This window comes from Sapajus apella, unplaced genomic scaffold (genome assembly GCF_009761245.1).
Source record: "Sapajus apella isolate SASKATOON/1434 unplaced genomic scaffold, GSC_monkey_1.0 scaffold77, whole genome shotgun sequence".
Taxonomy (NCBI): domain Eukaryota; kingdom Metazoa; phylum Chordata; class Mammalia; order Primates; family Cebidae; genus Sapajus; species Sapajus apella.
Genome location: NW_022437017.1, coordinates 967019 through 979713, shown reverse-complemented (window position 1 = coordinate 979713; position 12695 = coordinate 967019). Strand labels below are relative to the sequence as shown.

The 12695-nt window shown below is 55.0% G+C and overlaps 1 protein-coding gene across 14 annotated transcripts in view; it reads left to right on the top strand.

Annotated features, from left to right (window-relative positions):
* Positions 1-12695, top strand: part of SMARCA4 (SWI/SNF related, matrix associated, actin dependent regulator of chromatin, subfamily a, member 4) — a 92807-nt gene that overhangs the window by 58249 nt on the left and 21863 nt on the right. For 9 of the 14 annotated variants that reach the window (XM_032251741.1, XM_032251742.1, XM_032251745.1 and 6 more), the window contains 8 exons: positions 213-299; positions 1083-1129; positions 3161-3327; positions 5741-5904; positions 8374-8601; positions 8864-8962; positions 9220-9297; positions 10010-10228. In XM_032251741.1, coding sequence (XP_032107632.1) covers positions 213-299; positions 1083-1129; positions 3161-3327; positions 5741-5904; positions 8374-8601; positions 8864-8962; positions 9220-9297; positions 10010-10228 — 1089 coding nt within the window. The remainder of the gene's footprint in view (positions 1-212; positions 300-1082; positions 1130-3160; positions 3328-5740; positions 5905-8373; positions 8602-8863; positions 8963-9219; positions 9298-10009; positions 10229-12695) is intronic. The other 5 variants (XM_032251751.1, XM_032251749.1, XM_032251754.1 and 2 more) reach the window with 1 other exon arrangement.

The following is a 12695-nucleotide window of genomic DNA, read 5'->3' as shown; positions in this document are numbered from 1 at the left end:
CTCTGTTGTGCCAGGCAGTCCTGTGTTTCCCTGGGCTTGTTAGGGGCCTCCAGGCCTGCAGCCAGCCATTTCCTCACTCTTAATTGCTGTATCAAAAGCCACTGATCCTCACGGCCCTTCTCCCAGCACCTACCCATGCACCAAACCCATCCCACCCTGCCCCGCCCCAGGAGGGCAAGACCCCATTTGGGACCCTCTTGTCTGCCTCCCAGGGCAAAGGTGGCACCAAGACCCTGATGAATACCATCATGCAGCTGCGGAAGATCTGCAACCACCCCTACATGTTCCAGCACATCGAGGTGAGCCCACTGTGGCCAGGACCTCAGGGCCTGTTTCTGCGGGGCTCCTGCACAGAGCTGGCTTGCTCCTCCCGGAGAGCTCTTTACAGTAGACTTGAACCTTTTCATTAGGTAATGCCTGTACATCTGTTTGTTGTTTGGTCTTCACTTCGCCAGTACTTACGGAAAGAATCCCAGCAGTTAGGGTACAAGGTGCAATAGGAATGCAAGGCCCTGGAAGAGCCTTGCATTAGAGAACAGGAGCATTTGGAGACTTCTCCGGGGACGTGTCCCCGCCACCCCAGTGGGGTCCTGCTGCATCTTTTTGGCACACTGGCTTTTCTCACATTGCGGGGCATCAAGAGTCACCATCCTCTTCAGTGAACTCTTGGGTCATGGTGCCTTTGAGAATCTGGGTTCTTAGAAGCATGTATGTGTTCGTGTTTCTTGGTGTAAAGTGTTGGGGTCGTTGGAGACCCTCTGATGCCCACCAGGAGAGCCCTCGGGGTGGTTTGAGCACCCTGAGCGTGGCTGTGGCCCCATGCCGTCCTCGTGCGTTCACAGTGTAAGGAGTGTTGTACTGCGATGTCCTTTCCTTCGCTGGAGGGGCATGAGGGAAATGTTGTCAGTGGACTGAGAAAGATGGTTTTGGCATCCAAGTCTGGCCTCAGAGCCCCAGCGGGTGAATGCTGAGCACACGGTGCGGGGGCTCTGTCTTCTGAGCACCAGAGGTGTGTGTGGACCGCAGTGGGGCCCGGTGACTCGTTCCTGCCTGGCACTGACCCCTCTCTCCTTCCCTTGCAGGAATCCTTTTCTGAACACTTGGGGTTCACTGGTGGCATCGTCCAAGGGTGAGAAGCTTCCCAACTGGGTGGGGTGGGCAGGTGGTCCACACAGAGGTTTTCTGTTGTTTTGTTGGCTTTATTGTTGCTGTTATGTTTGTCCAACTTCAAAAGCAGAAAATTTAAAAAATATGGAAGAATCGAAAACAAAGAATACAAACGTTTTTTTTTTTTTTTTTTTTTGAGATGGAGTTCCATTCTTGTTGCTCAGGCTGGAGTGCAATGTTGTGATCTTGGCTCACCACAACCTCCACCTCCGGGGTTCAAGCAGTTCTCCTGCCTCAGCCTCCCGAGCAGTTGGGATTACAGGCTCCCGCCATCATACCCAGCTAATTTTTTTGTATTTTTAGTAGAGAACGGAGTTTCACCGTGTTGGCCAGGCTTGTCTCGAACTCCTGACCTCAAGTGATCCACTAGCCTCGGCCCCCAAAGTGCTGGGATTACAGGTGTGAGCTACCGCGCCCAGCTAGAACACAAATCTCTAGTGCTCGGAGAGTTGACCACTATTACCCCAAGAGACAGGATTTCTGAGGCAGACCTGGCTTATAGCTCCCACCTCCAAGTTCTCACTCTAGACAGCTTTCCTAACCTCTGTGAGCCCAAACCCTGTTCACTGGTATAGAGGCACTCTTTACACTGTGTGGGTGTTTTATATAGCACGCTTTGTAAGGTGCAGCCCAGACTCCTTTAAGCCCCTGATGGATGTGGATGCTGTTTCTGGAGTTTCACCATTACAAAGAACCTTGCTAAAATCTTTATTACGCCGGGCGCAGTGGCTTAAGCCTGTAATCCCAGCACTTTGGGAGGCCGAGGCGGGTGGATCATGAGTTCAAGAGATCGAGACCATCGTGGTCAACATGGTGAAACCCTGTCTCTACTAAAAATACAAAACATTAGCTGGGCATGGTGGTGCGTGCCTGTAATCCCAGCTACTCAGGAGGTTGAGGCAGGAGAATTGCCTGAACCCAGGAGGCGGAGGTTGCGGTGAGCCAAGATCGCGCCATTGCACTCCAGCCTGGGTAACGAGTGAAACTCCGTCTCAAAAAAAAAAAAACAAAAAAAAAACTTACGCTGAAGCCTCCATTAAATTCTCCTGGGGTATTAAGCCATTTGCAAGAAGAGAGGCACTTAATGAAAACATAACACATTTTTTTTGTTTGAGACGAAGTCTTGCTCTGTTGCCAGGCTGGACAAACTGAGGTTGCAGTGGCGCGATCTCAGCTGACTGCAACCTCCAGTACCCTGGTTCAAGTGATTCTCCTGCCTCAGCCTCCTGAGTAGCTGGGACTATAAGCAGGCACCACTACGCCCAGCTGATTTTTGTATATTTAGTAGAGACGAGGTTTCACCATGTTGGCCAGGATGGTGTCGATCTCCTGACCCTGTGATCTGCCTGCCTGCGTCAGCCTCCTAATGTGCTGGGATTACAGACATGAGTCACCACCGCCTAGCCAACAAATTCTTTTTGATACTGAGTTGTGTAGCGGGGTCCTGTACACCTGGGTTGGAGGCTGGAGGCCTGGCTTGGGCATGTGGTCAGCCATTTCATGTTGTTCCTCTGCCAGCCTCAGTTTCTACGTCTATAAACCAGGGGCTGTTGGCTGGAGGGAGTGTGAGGAGCCGAGGTGGCCCTTCCTCCCAGGGCTGGCAGGGCATGGGTGCCTCCAGTGTGGCATTTGCTCCTGGGGCTTTTTTATTGGGTGCAAGGATAAGATCTGGCTTCCCGGAGCAGCCCTGTTCCCACCCCCATGTTGCTGTGAGTGATAGCGCCTCCTTTCATCCTCATGAGTGTCTGGGTTAGATGAGAAATATATGTGCCACCCTGGTGATGTGCCTTCCAGTGAGGGTGGCTGGGCTTATTTCAGTTAGGGGAAACGGCTTTGCTGAAGCTTTGGGTGGCATCTGCTTAGGAAGACTCCTCTGTGTCCTTGAACCTGGCGCCTGGCCTGGAGGAGGGTGATGCACTTCCTGCCTTGCCCGCCTGCAGGGTGCCGGGTTTAACATCCTGCGCCTTCTCTCCCGCCTCCCTCCACACTCCAGGCTGGACCTGTACCGAGCCTCGGGTAAATTTGAGCTTCTCGATAGAATTCTTCCCAAACTCCGAGCAACCAACCACAAAGTGCTGCTGTTCTGCCAGATGACCTCCCTCATGACCATCATGGAAGATTACTTTGCGTATCGCGGCTTTAAATACCTCAGGCTTGATGGTGAGTATGAGCGAGTGAGATGTTAGTTGTAGGGTTTTGTCATTGCGGCTGCCATGGAAGCTTCTCGCTGGCATGCCCTCCTGTGAGGCAGGGTGAGGCCCAGGCGCTCTGGGTCTTGTGGCCAGAGTGGGCTCAGCCTTTGGCTGAGCATCTCGGGCACTCGGCACTGGAAGGGGCCCTGGAGGCATCGGGGCTGGATCAGATGCCGGATGTCTTGACTCCCGGGTTGACAGACTGCAATGCTGGGCACACTGGGGAAGGGGTGCCCTACACTGTTTCAGCTGGAAGTGACAGAATTCCATACCATGTTGACATAGGGAAAAAAGCACCGATAGGCTCACACAGCTCTAACCCCAAGGGTTAAACATGCTTCGGGTACAGATGGATCCAGGTGCATAGGCGATGTTGGAGAGACTTTTCTCCAGCTCTTGGCTCTGCCTTCTTCCATCTTGACTTCCCTTCCATCTGCTCAGTGTCCCTAGCAAAGGCAGGTCCCAGGCTGGCGCTCATTTAGCTGCTGTGAGCCACATGCCCATCCCTGGGCCATTTGTAGCAGCCCAGTAGCTGCCACCTTGCCTTAGGTCAGGCCTGGAGTGGGAATCAGACTCTGGCGATCATGGAGGGAGGGAAGTAAGCACTGCTGGGCAGGAGCAGCAGCTGCCATAGAGAGGCTCTCGGCCCAACCCCCTGCCCTGTGGTCCCTGGTGGGAAGGTCACCGTGTGTGTTTCTGTGCCCTCCTGCCCCAGCACGCGGGAGGTCAGGGAGGAAGAGGCTGTGAGGCACCGATAGAGCGAGGGACATGTGGTCTGTCAGTCCCAGTGGGTCAGGGAGGCCCTGGAGTGAGTTTTCTGCGGGAGATACTAGAACGGGGCTTACTAGAAACATGAGCATGAGCTGCTGGGACAGACATGGCCCAGCCGGTCTGTTGCTCCCTACACGACCTCCCAGAGCCTTTGTTGAAGCTCCCGAGCAAGGTCTGTCTCTCGGTAGGACACTGCAGACCTCTGAACCCCCTTCCCACTGATCACTTAGACCTGTGCTTCCTGGGCTGACCTACCCGGGCACCACCCGAAGTGTGTCCTGTGTGGCCCTCTAGCCCGCAGCTCCCCCTGGGGTTCTGTCCAGGCCCACTCTACAGACACAAGTCTGTTGCAGGTGTCTCCCCAGCTTGCCTTCTTTCTTGGGGGCTTCCCACTGCTTTGAGGCTGAAAACCAAAACCCTTCAGGGCCACCCCTACCTTTTGCTCTTCAGTCTCTCCAGGGGCTTCTCCCATCCTTGGGCGGGCCAGAGCTTCCAGAGGGTCAGCCCCTGTCTGTGTCGTGTCCCTGACTCCCGCAGGAGACAGCCTGAGTCCCATCCATCCCAATGCCCTATGGCTACTCCATAAGGACAAGGACTTGGATCAGTTCAACCACAGCTGTGCCCTCTGCCTGTGATGTGGTCATGGCCACAGAGACAGATAATCCATTGAGAGTGGCGGAGGGGCAGGAGCTCAAGGAGTCTCCTGAAACTGCATCTCCCACCGGTGGGCTGGCGTCTGGGAGCTGGGTGGCCCCTCTCCTGCTCCTCCTCCACCCTGGGGTGCTAGAAGCACATCTGGAGCCTGAGAGAGGGCAGACTGCAGGCTGATGGCCAGGCTCCTGTGGGCTTCCACACTGTCCCTGGGCACGTGTAGGCCGGTGTCAGGAAGTGGCCAGTTTTTATTTCATCACCAAAATGACTTCAGTGTTCCAAGGGCACCTCCATCCGAACTCCCAGCAGCCCAGGGAGTGTTGACGATGCCTTAATGCCCACAACGCTGAGGGCATGTCACCCGGGAGCCCTGTGCTGGCTCCTTGACTTGGGTTTTCTGGGGCATGGGGACACTGATCCCGCCAGAAGCGACATGAGCCCCATGCTCTTACCTGTAGAGGATTTTCTTTGTGAATCACAAAACCTTTTGAGACAGGGCTGAGGGCAGGTGCACCTGCAGTCACTGTCCGCCCACACCCAGGTCCTTTGTGTTTTGGGCGGCGGTGTTGCCAGCATTGGCCACTGTGTCTCTGGTCCCCATGGAATGGCACAGGGCAGAATAGGGGAGAGTCCAGGGCTGTGGTGGCGGCGGCCGTGCTGACCCTGTGGCATGGCTGTGAGTCAGGTGCCAGGCTCTGCACTCCAGGCCCGTCCCCTCTGGTTCTCCCACCAAGGCCTGTTTTAATCTCTGAGGTGGGTGGAGAGGCGTTGGGTGGTAAAACTGGACATCTGGGTACTCACCAGTGGCCCACAGGCCTGTGTGGAGAGTGCAGAGCCAGGGATCTAGGGACGCTGGCAGGCACCGATTCTGTTTCGGCATCAGAAGCAGGTTTTCCCTGGCACCCCCTCCCCACCCCTGAGGTCACCCCACTGACCCTGTTCTTCTCTGTGCCTGTCAGGAACCACGAAGGCAGAGGACCGAGGCATGCTGCTGAAAACCTTCAACGAGCCTGGCTCCGAGTACTTCATCTTCCTGCTCAGCACCCGAGCTGGGGGGCTCGGCCTGAATCTCCAGTCGGCTGACACTGTGATCATTTTCGACAGCGACTGGAATCCTCACCAGGTAAAAGCGAGCTGAGCACAGGTTGGGGAGAAAGAAGGGGTGCCTGCGAAACCTTAACACCGACCCTCACTTGTTCTAGCCTCCAGTAGCTGGGAAGAGCCACACCCAAATCTCCATAGGTCATCTGTACAGCAGAGAAGGGGTCCTGTTTCCCAAAATACAAACAGCCTTTCCCTCTGATTGGGAAAGCAGTGTAGAAGCCACCTATCATTTTGGTTTTTCTTAAATCTTGGAATGGCCCCAATGAGAAGAAGGTGGAAGGTACCCTAATCAATCCCGTGCCATCACTGTGGGCCGCCTCCACGGGCATGCTGTGTGCATGGACACGCTGGCACTTGTTCAGACAGAATTGGGGGTGAACTCCATGCCCCTTGTTCACTTCCTCCTCTTGTTCCATAACTACGTACTTCCCATGGACCTTGGTGTCGGTGGATACCAGGTCATGCTGTTACGTAGCTACAGGAATTTCAAAATGCACAAAACTTTTCTCTGTGTTTCATTATAAGGCTAATACATTCTTTTTTTTTTTTTGAGACGGAGTTTCGATCTTGTTACCCAGGCTGGAGTACGATGGCGCGATCTCGGCTCACCACGACCTCCGCCTCCTGGGTTCAGGCAATTCTTCTGCCTGAGCCTCCTGAGTAGCTGGGATTACAGGCACGCGCCACCATGCCCAGCTAATGTTTTGTATTTTTAGTAGAGACGGAGTTTCACCATGTTGACCAGGATGGCCTCGGCCTTCCAAAGTGCTGGGATTACAGGCTTGAGCCACTGCGCCCGGGAAATACATTCTTGTTATTTTTAATATGCAAACACTAGTGACACCCGGTCAGGAGTCCCTTTTCCCTTCCTCTCCAACCCTGCTCTCTCCCGAGTCTCTGCCAGCCCTCTGCCTTCGTGAACGTGTGTACTGAGATTAACAGAGGCAGCGTGGCCTGGCAGGTGCTTCTTCCACTGAGCAGTGGGTGTCAACTGCCAGGTGCACATCGCAAGCTGCCTGGTCATCTAATCGGCCACCAAGCGTCCCAGCAGATGGCTGCCCCAGGACATCTTGTGCCAATACCCTAAGGTCTGCTCAGAGCCTTCAGACATGGGGTCGCTCCACCCCCAGCATTGTCCCTTTCATGTGCTGGTTGCTCCTACCAAAGCAGTTTCACTCCCACCACTGGGGTGTAAACATTTCCTGCCCTTCCCCGCAGCTTGGGGGTGCCAGCATTCTCTGTGGCTAAATTGTCACTCGTCTGATGGGTGAATGCCCTGGTGGTCACTGGTGCCCCCTCCTGTGATCAGGCTGGGGTGTAGTTTCTGCCCAGACCCTGGTGACGGGTCAGTTTCCTGAGAGGTGGTGGGTTGTGTCTCCCTGTTGGCAGGCCAGCAGTGGGCGGAGGCAGCTCCCCAGGGCCAGGGGCACATTGGGGAAGGCTGGCCCTGCCGGGAAGCGTGCTGACAGGACAGGAGGCCTGAGCGGCAGACACAAGGCACTCCTGGACCCCACCAGCTGTGGCCTCTGCCACAACATGGGTGCCAGTCTTGAGTTTAGGAGTATCACTGGTGCGTAACCTGTCCCTGCGGCTCCTGGGCACAGAGACAGGATTTCATGGGAGCTTCCTTGCTCTGTGCTGGGGTGATGATAAGACTAACAGCCCAGGCCGGGTGCAATGGCTCACATCTATAATCTCAGCATTATGGGAGGCTGAGCACACCGCGAAACCTCGTCTCTACTAAAAATAGAAAAATTAGCCAGGCATGGTGGTGTGCGCCTATAGTCCCAGCTAGTCAGGAAGCTGAGGCAGGAGAATTGCTTGAACTTCAAGAGACAGAGGTTGCAATGAGCTGAGATCATGCCACTGCACTTCAGCTGTCCCCACAAAAAATCCGAGAAAACTAACAGCTCAGCCACGGCACCCACGTTGTTGGGACCTGACTGCACTAGTCACTGGGCCATGCTCCAGGTGTTTATTCACTCATACAGGCCACACAGTAGCCACGGGGTGGGCCCAATGTCAGTAGAGGGAGTTTTGAGGCTCACAAAGGTGAGACCTTGTTCCGGTTTTGTGTGCACAGTGAGAGAATGGCAGGGCCCACAGCCAAAACAGGCACCATCAGAGCGCAGCTGGGCTTCGACCCCATCCTGTAAACGGTGCTCAGCTGTGCAAGGCCATGCTGGGGAGCTATGCAGCTGCCACAGGAGCTGCTTGAGAATATAACCCCCTGGGGGTTGGTGATTTCCTGAGTATCTGTCAGGTCCCAGTAAGGTAGAAGGTGGCACTTCTGGAGGAACGTGATGCGAGCCCCCTTCCCCCCAGGGACACATGGCGACCCAGGCTCCCAGCTCGTGTGGCTGCAGGTCAGGCTGGACAGAATTGCTAGGCCAAGGGTGGCATTCACACCACACCTCTCCAGCTCGTGTCGGAGGCCGCCTTCTCCCTTCTGAGCTCTTTTGGGACTGACTGGCACCTCTTCCTCCAGGACCTGCAAGCGCAGGACCGAGCCCACCGCATCGGGCAGCAAAACGAGGTACGCGTACTCCGCCTCTGCACAGTCAACAGTGTGGAGGAAAAGATCCTGGCCGCGGCCAAGTACAAGCTCAATGTGGACCAGAAGGTGATCCAGGCTGGCATGTTCGACCAGAAGTCCTCCAGCCACGAGCGGCGCGCCTTCCTGCAGGCCATCCTGGAGCACGAGGAGCAGGATGAGGTGAGCCCAGCGCCAGCCCCGACCCCCCCCAGCGTGAGTGGTGGACGCATGAGCGGCTTTCATTTTTTTTTTTTTTTTTTTTTTTTTTTTACCTTTTTTGCACTCTTATTTTTTTTGCATCCCTTTGGAGTAAAGGGAGTGTGGGCTGAACGGAAAGAGGATGAGTACTTGCTTTTTCTTTGAAGTGGTTTTTTTTCTAAACTGCTGGTGAAAGATGCCGGATTGACAGCCCTGGAGACTGAAGTCCTCTATTTATCCACAGAGTAGACACTGCAGCACGGGCAGCGGCAGTGCCAGCTTCGCCCACACTGCCCCTCCGCCAGCGGGCGTCAACCCCGACTTGGAGGAGCCACCTCTAAAGGTGAGAGGGGTAGTTCAGTCTCCATGCCCATTCAATCCTCGGCTTCTCGACTGAGACGGCCAGCAAGGGCCCTGGTCCCACGGAGCGTGCGTGTGCGTGTGTGTGTGTATGCCTCTCGCTGCCGTGTGGGTCCCCATCCACCGCAGCCACGCCGGGACCACCAGCTCATTCCCACGGACGCCGCCGCTCACTGCTGAGCTCGGCCGCCGCCCACCCCGGCCCCTCCGCAGCAGCACTGACAGTTTGTAATCTTGTAGGAGGAAGATGAGGTGCCCGATGATGAGACTGTCAACCAGATGATCGCCCGGCACGAGGAGGAGTTTGACCTGTTCATGGTAAGCACTGCAGGCTGCACAGTGTAGTTCAGGCATCCCGCTCTGCTGCTGCCAGGAGCAAAGCAGAGGCCTTAGTGCCCGTGCCCATGGTGGTGTCCCCAGCAGGTCAGGGAGCCAGGGATAGCTCTGCTCACAGTGTAGCCCACTCATGTCTCCAGACTGGGTGACCCGTCTTCCACCCCAGCCTTGGATGGCGAGATGTATACCCAGCCATTCTGGGTGTCGCCCTAGTCCTGCCCGGCCAGCTATGCTTTCTAACCGGCTCTTTAGGGCTTCATGCACTCCCTTTCAGAGGGAGTTTGCCTGTCCAAGGCCAAGGACTGACCACGGCTTCAGTTGAAGAGCCCCCTTGCCCCTGGGTGGGAAACAGGAAGCCACTAGAGCAGGACCTCTAGGCCCACAGGCCTTATGCCTCCAGCGCCGCCATGCCGTGCAGCTGCCGCCCCTCTGCTGGGTCTCGGGTTCATCTTATGCAGCCTTCCATCCTTTCGAGTCTCCGCTGCCTTTCAAGGCAAAGCCCCTAGTTAGGGTCTGATGTAGCCAGGTGAGGTCAGCCACCAAAAAAATCAAGAGCTGACATTTAACTCCCACAGCAGCATGGGTCCCCACAGACAGAGAAAGCCCCTCCTGAGTCCCTAGCATCCTGGCTCGAGCGTGCCCCTGGCGCCCACATGCTGATGCCTCTCCCTCTGCCTGCCTGCCTGCCCACCAGCGCATGGACCTGGACCGCAGACGTGAGGAGGCCCGCAACCCCAAGCGGAAGCCGCGCCTCATGGAGGAGGACGAGCTCCCCTCATGGATCATCAAGGACGATGCAGAGGTGGAGCGGCTGACCTGTGAGGAGGAGGAGGAGAAGATGTTCGGCCGTGGCTCCCGCCACCGCAAGGAGGTGGACTACAGCGACTCACTGACGGAGAAGCAGTGGCTCAAGGTACATGCCGGAGAGGCCCGGCAGCCCCCGCAGGCCGGCGCCAGGCAGGGCTGGAGAGACAGGGGGCCCACGGCCAGGACTTGGGCCTGGGTCCAAAACGCTTCCCTAGGGCCACTCCTGGTCAGGCTCTGTGAACAGCCCAGAGCTTTCCGACGTGGACGGGATGGTCAGGTCCTCCCAGCTCTGCCTCAGAATGCAGGAAGGGCCCACGGTCCCTGCGCAGCTTGACCTGTTGCTAGGTGTGGTTGGTCTTTGAGGTCGAGGGTTTACCTCTTCCCGAGGGTACAAGTGACGTCGCTGATCTCTGTGGATTCCCAGTACCTGCGAGAAGGAGGCACAAGGGTGAATCGTGGACGATTAAGGTGTCCTGCAGGGTAGCCTCAGTCTGGGCAAGTCCCCCTGCACGAGCTGGGGAGACTCGGTCATGGAGAGGAAGGAGGGGGCAAGCCCTCGAGGGCCTCTGAACCCCAGGCGCTGCCCGGGGCTGGCAGCTGCTTGTGGAGCTGGCGTGAGGCTTGTTCTCAGCAGATGGCACCTGGCCCTGCTACAGCAGCTGCAGATGTCTGAGTCAGTTGTGTGGTGCTCCTGGGGCCTCCCCCCCACTCTTCCCAGCCCCAGGGCACGCTGTGACAGGTGCCTGGCACTGACATCCTCACTGGGGTTACAGTGACAAATCAGACCCCTTCCCAGCCCAGAGGCTGTGAGTTCTGTTACAGAGATGATGATTCAGAATCCATCCCTGAAGTATCATTAAAATGTCCCTGAAACAAAAATTCCGAGAAGGCAGGTGGCAGCTTTTGGCCATGCAGCACAAAATGCCACACCCAGGAATGAGCCACGTGGCCCAGCCCATGTGGCCAAGCAGACCTGGCCCCCTCCTCCGACCTCAGAGCAGCCCAGACTCATGAGCTTGCCTGCCAAGCTGTGCACCAGAGGGCGCTGTTGAAACACATCAGGCGCCCAGGTGAGAAGAGAAACCCTGAGGAGGGAGTGTGGGCCACGAAGACCTGTGTGGCAGCAGAGCTGTTTAGCTGCCATATGAGTGTCACCAGCCCTGCATTTTTTTTTTTAATAGAGACAAAGTCTTGCTGTGTTACCCAGGCTGGCCTCCAGTTCCTGGGGGCCTCAAGTGATCCTGACACCTCAGCCTCCTGAGTAGCTGGGACTGCAGGCATGCACCACCATGCCTGGCTCATTTAAATTTTTTTGTAAAGACAGGGTCTCACTGTGTTGCCTAGGCTGGTCTGAAACTCCCGAGCTCAAGCAGTCTGCCTGCCTCAGCCTCCAGAGTAGCTGGGAATATAGGCATGAGCCACTGCATCTGGCTCAGCCATGCACCTGTGAGGCAGTGAGTGCCTTTTAAATTTAAGATCAGTTCATATGTGGATATTCTATGTACATTTTTTTCTAGGTGTAATTTACATACCATACAGTTCACCCTTTTAAGGTGCATGATACGGTCATCTTTAGTGTATCCAAAAGTTGTGCATCTGTCACTACAGTCAATTTTAGAACATTTTCATCCCCCCCAAAAAAAGCCCTGTCCCGATTTGTCATTTCCTGTTAATTCATGGATTCTCCCTAGCCCCAGGCAACCGCTGATGCTCTTTCTGGCCCTATGGTTTTACTTGTTCTGGGCATTTCCCATCAGTGGAGTCCTAGAGTGTGGGGTTCTTTGGTGTCAGACTTTTTTCTCACAATGTAACATACCCGTGATGCAGCAGGTGGCGGTGCTTCATTCTTTGATGGTGGAATAATCCTGCCTCGTACAGATATGTCACATTTTGGTTTTCTGTCCATTCTTGTTGGCCACTTGGGTTGTTTCAGCTTTCAGACTATTACAAATAATACTACAGAGAACATTCACTTACAGGCTTTTGTGTGCACATGTTCTAATTTCTCTTGAATATATGCCTAGACATAGAGTTGCTGGAGCACTGTTAATTCTCTGTTTAACCTTTGGAAGGACCCCCAGACTGGTTTCCTGGGTGGCTGTGCCAGTTCACAGTCCCCCCAGCTGTGTACGAGGTTTGCTGTTTCTCTACATCTTCAGCAGCCCTTGCTGCCATCCCAGCAGGTAGGAAGTGTCAGCTTAGTGTGGCTTCCATTTGCTTTTCCCTGATGGCGAACAGTGTGGAATATCTTTCCATGTGCTTATTGGCCATTTGTATACCTTCTGTAAAGAGATGTCTGTTCACATCTTTACCCAAATTTAAAATACATTTATCTTAATACCAAATTTTCAGTTATTTACAAGTGCCTTATAGATATCATTTGTAAACATTCTGTTTCATTCTGCATGTTCTCTTTTCACTTCCTTGATATCCATTGAAGCAGGAAGTTTTTCTTTTTTTTTTTTTTTTTTTTTTTGAGATGGGTTTTTTCTTTTTTTTCCCGGGTTTGGGGGAAAGGGCGCGGTCTGGGCACCCCCCCCTCCCCCCCCCGCCGTGCACCGGCAAATCCCCTC